We start from the raw sequence: 4,355 nt of genomic DNA on the forward strand, positions 1-4,355 counted from the left end.
TTTAAATATCTCGTGATATCTAAATCTATGCAGCACAACAGTTTGACACCTGCTGGGTCCTTTATCGCTTTAAAGACAAGACCTAAATCAAAACCTCCGAACTTATGCTTTTCACCCTGAATGAATCAAAAAGCAAATTCCAAAGTAGCTTCAATAAAGCAATGATTCTTATGAACACTAATGGACTATAATGAAACGAGGTACTTAATTTGGAGTGTCGTCAGTGAAATCAACTATAGATGTTTACTCTGAAAGATGCTATTGTGAAGACCGCACACTCGGATACGGATGATTATTCAAAATTAAATTTATGGAATACCTAGAAAATTGGCTGACATGGAACCTGAGGATGGTTTTAGAGTATTTATTAGCAACGATTTTTTTAAAGATTTGGAAGGCTATCGTTTTAAAATAAATCAGGAGATTTAAAACCATCTCCAGTGCTTTCAAACTGTCACATGGCCAGAAACCAAAGATCCGAAGAATTCCAAATGATCAGATGCTATGCAGGCAACGAGTCCCACGCGCCAGGACTTTTAACGTCGCGTACGTGAAGGGACAGGGAGATGATGACCAGAAACGTGCCGCGGCCCCTGCGTTTTCGCGACAGCCACTGCGCTACAGTAACCCGAGTTTATACTCCACCATCAAGTGTGGTTCTCCCATCAGCTCGCTTTGTGACGGGTCTGGAAACAAACAAAAACAGACATGTTAAAGACTCTCACAAAAAGATAAACATAATGACCGAACTCACATGAACATCTAGGACAGGCAAACGAGCCTGAAGCGACAAAACAAACAGAACGATGGTGGTGAGGGCGAGGGGCCTGACTGGCTTCCCGGAGGACTCTAGAACAATCTCTAATGAAGAGAGGAGGCGAGGTCTTCAACTAAACTGCAAACACGTTTTCTGTCTATCGCTCTGCGCTCTACTACACACACACACACACACACATAAATCAGACTTCTAGAGCGAGAAAACCTTAACAATCCTCACTCTTATTTTTATGAGTCAGACAACAAATTTAACTGCAATAATACATCTGAAAGAGCTTTTAAATTAAGACCAACGGTAAGCCTCTAAGGGCAAATAAAGCCTTTCTTCGTTTTTGCCACCTACTCGACGTAGGAATAGAAACGGAATAAAAACCCAATGAACTAAACTGTATAATCAGTTTGTAAAAATAACTAACCATTCACATTAAAATACTGATTACCACGACTAAAGGATCGATTTGGATGTTTCCTCGCTGCATCTTGGAAGAGACTGGAGATGACTGTGCCACACCTTCAGCGAGCTATACTCTCTCGACACTCACTTGTCACACAACGACGTAGCCTTAGCGACAACTGATACCGCTGCAGTTACTAACACAGACATTCAAAATCTAAAGTGAAAAAAACACGCCTGCACATGAGTAGAAACAGGCAAAGGTGTTTGCTGCAGCCCCGTTAATGAGAAAAACGTAAGCATCTGTCAACAAACTACTGACATATCATACGCACTGTAAGACACACAGTATGATACCAGTTGTATTAAACACACAGGTGCCAAACAATGCCAACTATCTGCTGACTGTGTGTTTGCATGAAGACACACAGTAAAGTCTGGGGGACACACACTAACAGCAGGTAACCAGGGACTGAGGGACAGAAATGGGCCTGGCAGTTACCATGCAGGACACCTGAGTTTCGCCTTTAATATTTTAAATTTTTACACGAAGAACATATTATATTCATTTAGATAACACTTCCTTTTAAACTCCAATAGAGTGAGCACTTATTAGATAAATCATTCGCCCCAGAAGACGTGGCAAGGCGCTGGCCTGCAGGGCCATCTGCTCTGCCAGGAGCTCGCTGTCGGGCCCCGGGCAGGGGCAGGAGCGAAGGGAAGTCCCCTTCCGGCACTGAGGAAGGGGGGTGCTTTCTACCTTCACCGTCGCCCTCCCCACGCACCCACCCCGCTCAAGAAATGTACAGACTGTCCCGGGCCAAGCACTTCCTAGCGAGTGAGCAAACCCTCATCGCCTCCCAAACTTTACGAAATGCACACTGGAGAAATGCACGTTCTCATCACAGACTTCAAAGTCCCTCGTGGGTCAAAGGTGATGAGGAGTGTGACGAGTGAGAGCTTTCAACACTCACTACAGAGCAAGCACTTTATGAGGCACCGGGACACGAGAGCGAGCAAGGGCTCACGCGGTCTGTAGTTAATTGGGGGACACAAGTTAAGAAACAGGAGAAATACCAGATAAGTGCTATGCAAAGAATTAAAGTGAGGTGACAGAGTGATCGCGGGCTATTTTAGACTGGTCGCCACGGAAGGCCTCTCTGAAGGAGTGCCATTTAAACTAGGGTCTGACAAAGGAGGCGGAAAAATACTCTAAGAGGAAGGAACGGCTAAGGGAGGCAAGGCCCTGAGGTGCAGCCGTAAAGCGCCCACATGTGCACACTTCCCCCGAGGGGACATTACCCAAAGTGCCGTGCGGGAGGCTCGGCCTGCCAAAGGTCACCTCGTCAGGGCCCTAACTCATATCCACCTACCTCAGAGAGATGTGCCAAAGACTAGAAAAAGATGCCCACAAGACAGTGAGACAGTGATCCACTTAAACGTGAAATCGTATCACTTCACTGCTGGAAACCATTCGGTGGCTTCCCGCCCCATTCCGAGCGAACCCCTGCAGAGCTCCGGCTCCTCCCACCCCTTCGACCCCCCACCTTAGCCCACTGTCCACCTCCCCAACGCCGCAGCCGCAGGGGCCTGAGCACGCGCGTGTGTCGGGAGACGGTTCTCCACGGGCCTCTCACGATTCTGCGAGTGTTCGCAGCAGAGGTGCTGCCTGCCTTTGCTCTGACTCTCTCCAAGGCCATTTCTAAGGGGACCGGCCTCGGCAGCCCGACACGGTGTCCGCCCTGGAGAATGGGCAGGCTGAGCGCCGACTGCGTGTCACTCCGACTCAGCTGCTCTGACCTGGGGTGGGATCCTGTTCCCGTAACAAATCTATCCTGTGTGCAGGTGTCACCTGATGCCCTTCTCGCTGCCCCGTGACAATGGGGGCTCAGGGAACCGAGAGAAAAGCTGACCCTCTGGTGACAGCTACTGCTGTCAGTAATGAACCCGTCTTCTGCCAACATCCAGGAAACCATGGCAGGCTAACTCGTGAGCTTGAAAGTAGGATAAGACCTTCAACCCTTCAGAGTTCTTCGGCTGTCCTCCTGCCTGAAATAGTCTTCTACTCCAGGTCAACCCGTATATCAATCGGGAATCAATCAGTGTGCCATATTCCCAGAGGTGCCTGCCTCTCCCACCCAGCAACAAACTACATCCTTATCTTTTTCATGCCTAGATTTTATCACAATTTATAATCGTTTGTGTTTTATCTGTTTACCTCCTCTATTAGAAAGCACAGATGTCTGTTTCTTCACTGCCTAGCCCGGAGCCCGACACCTAACGACTGACTGACTGACTAACTGAAGAAAGGCTCAGGAATCCCCCTTTTCTTTCTACAGAATCGCAGAAAGTGATTTTCAAGTGAATACATTTTTATAACTAAGACTATGTGGATTTGAACCTTCCCCTCACTAACTTTAAATGAGGTCCAAGTTCAGGGTCAAAGCTTAGGAATGCCAGGTTTTCCTGCATTCAAACAGTCCCTCGGGGAAGATTCCCGAAGAGCAGGCTCGCTGGACTTCGGCTGTGGCCAGCATTGCCACACCAGACACCGGCGGCCGAGCAAAACTAATATAACTTAATCCTGTTGGGTTTTGTGTTTCTCTGAACGGCTGAGGCGTAATGAGCAGAGGCAATACAGAATGGAATTTGTTTACCTTCCTCAGAACCAGAAAAAAACAAAGGATGCCATTATTATTTATAGAGGACGCACGTATCGTTCTTACTTAAAAGTCATGTATTGCGTACATGATACAATTATTCAAGGAATTTTGTTAAAGATAACAGATTCTTCTTTCCTACTCACCATCTATAGAAGCACAAAAATTATTTGGAGGCGGGGCTGTTCTTTAAAGAGAACTTTTATTTGTTCTCGTCATTTAAAAAACTAGTCACATCCCAGCGAACCCAATGAGGACGAGGATGCTGAGTTTTGTCTGCTGCCGCCGCCTTTTATGTTACTGGGGTTCCAGAAAAAGGTGCTGAATGACACTTACCATTAAGAATATCTTCAAATCCAATAGTCTCATCGTTACCCCTCAAAATGTCCAGGGAAAGGTTTGAGCTTGGGAGAAATGGAAGACGCTGAACCTTCGGGAAAAGTATCGAAAGGGCAAGATTAGAAAAAATTAAGAGGTAAAAAAATGTATGATCTAATTTTACGTACTTCATTATCTGTAAGATC

At 46.5% G+C, this 4,355-nt stretch overlaps 1 protein-coding gene across 1 annotated transcript in view; it reads right to left on the reverse strand.

Annotated features, from left to right (window-relative positions):
- Window positions 1-344: 344 nt before the first annotated feature.
- Window positions 345-4,355, reverse strand: part of POMP (proteasome maturation protein) — a 6,431-nt gene continuing 2,420 nt past the window's right edge. Inside the window, exons 2-3 of the mRNA XM_039862675.1 lie at window positions 4,168-4,261; window positions 345-686 (exon numbers count right to left, since the gene is read on the reverse strand). Of these exons, the coding sequence (XP_039718609.1) occupies window positions 619-686; window positions 4,168-4,261 (162 nt within the window). The 3' untranslated portion in view covers window positions 345-618. The remainder of the gene's footprint in view (window positions 687-4,167; window positions 4,262-4,355) is intronic.

Source organism: Pteropus medius, unplaced genomic scaffold, assembly GCF_902729225.1.
Source record: "Pteropus medius unplaced genomic scaffold, Ma_sr-lr_union100, whole genome shotgun sequence".
NCBI classification, from domain to species: Eukaryota; Metazoa; Chordata; class Mammalia; order Chiroptera; family Pteropodidae; genus Pteropus; species Pteropus medius.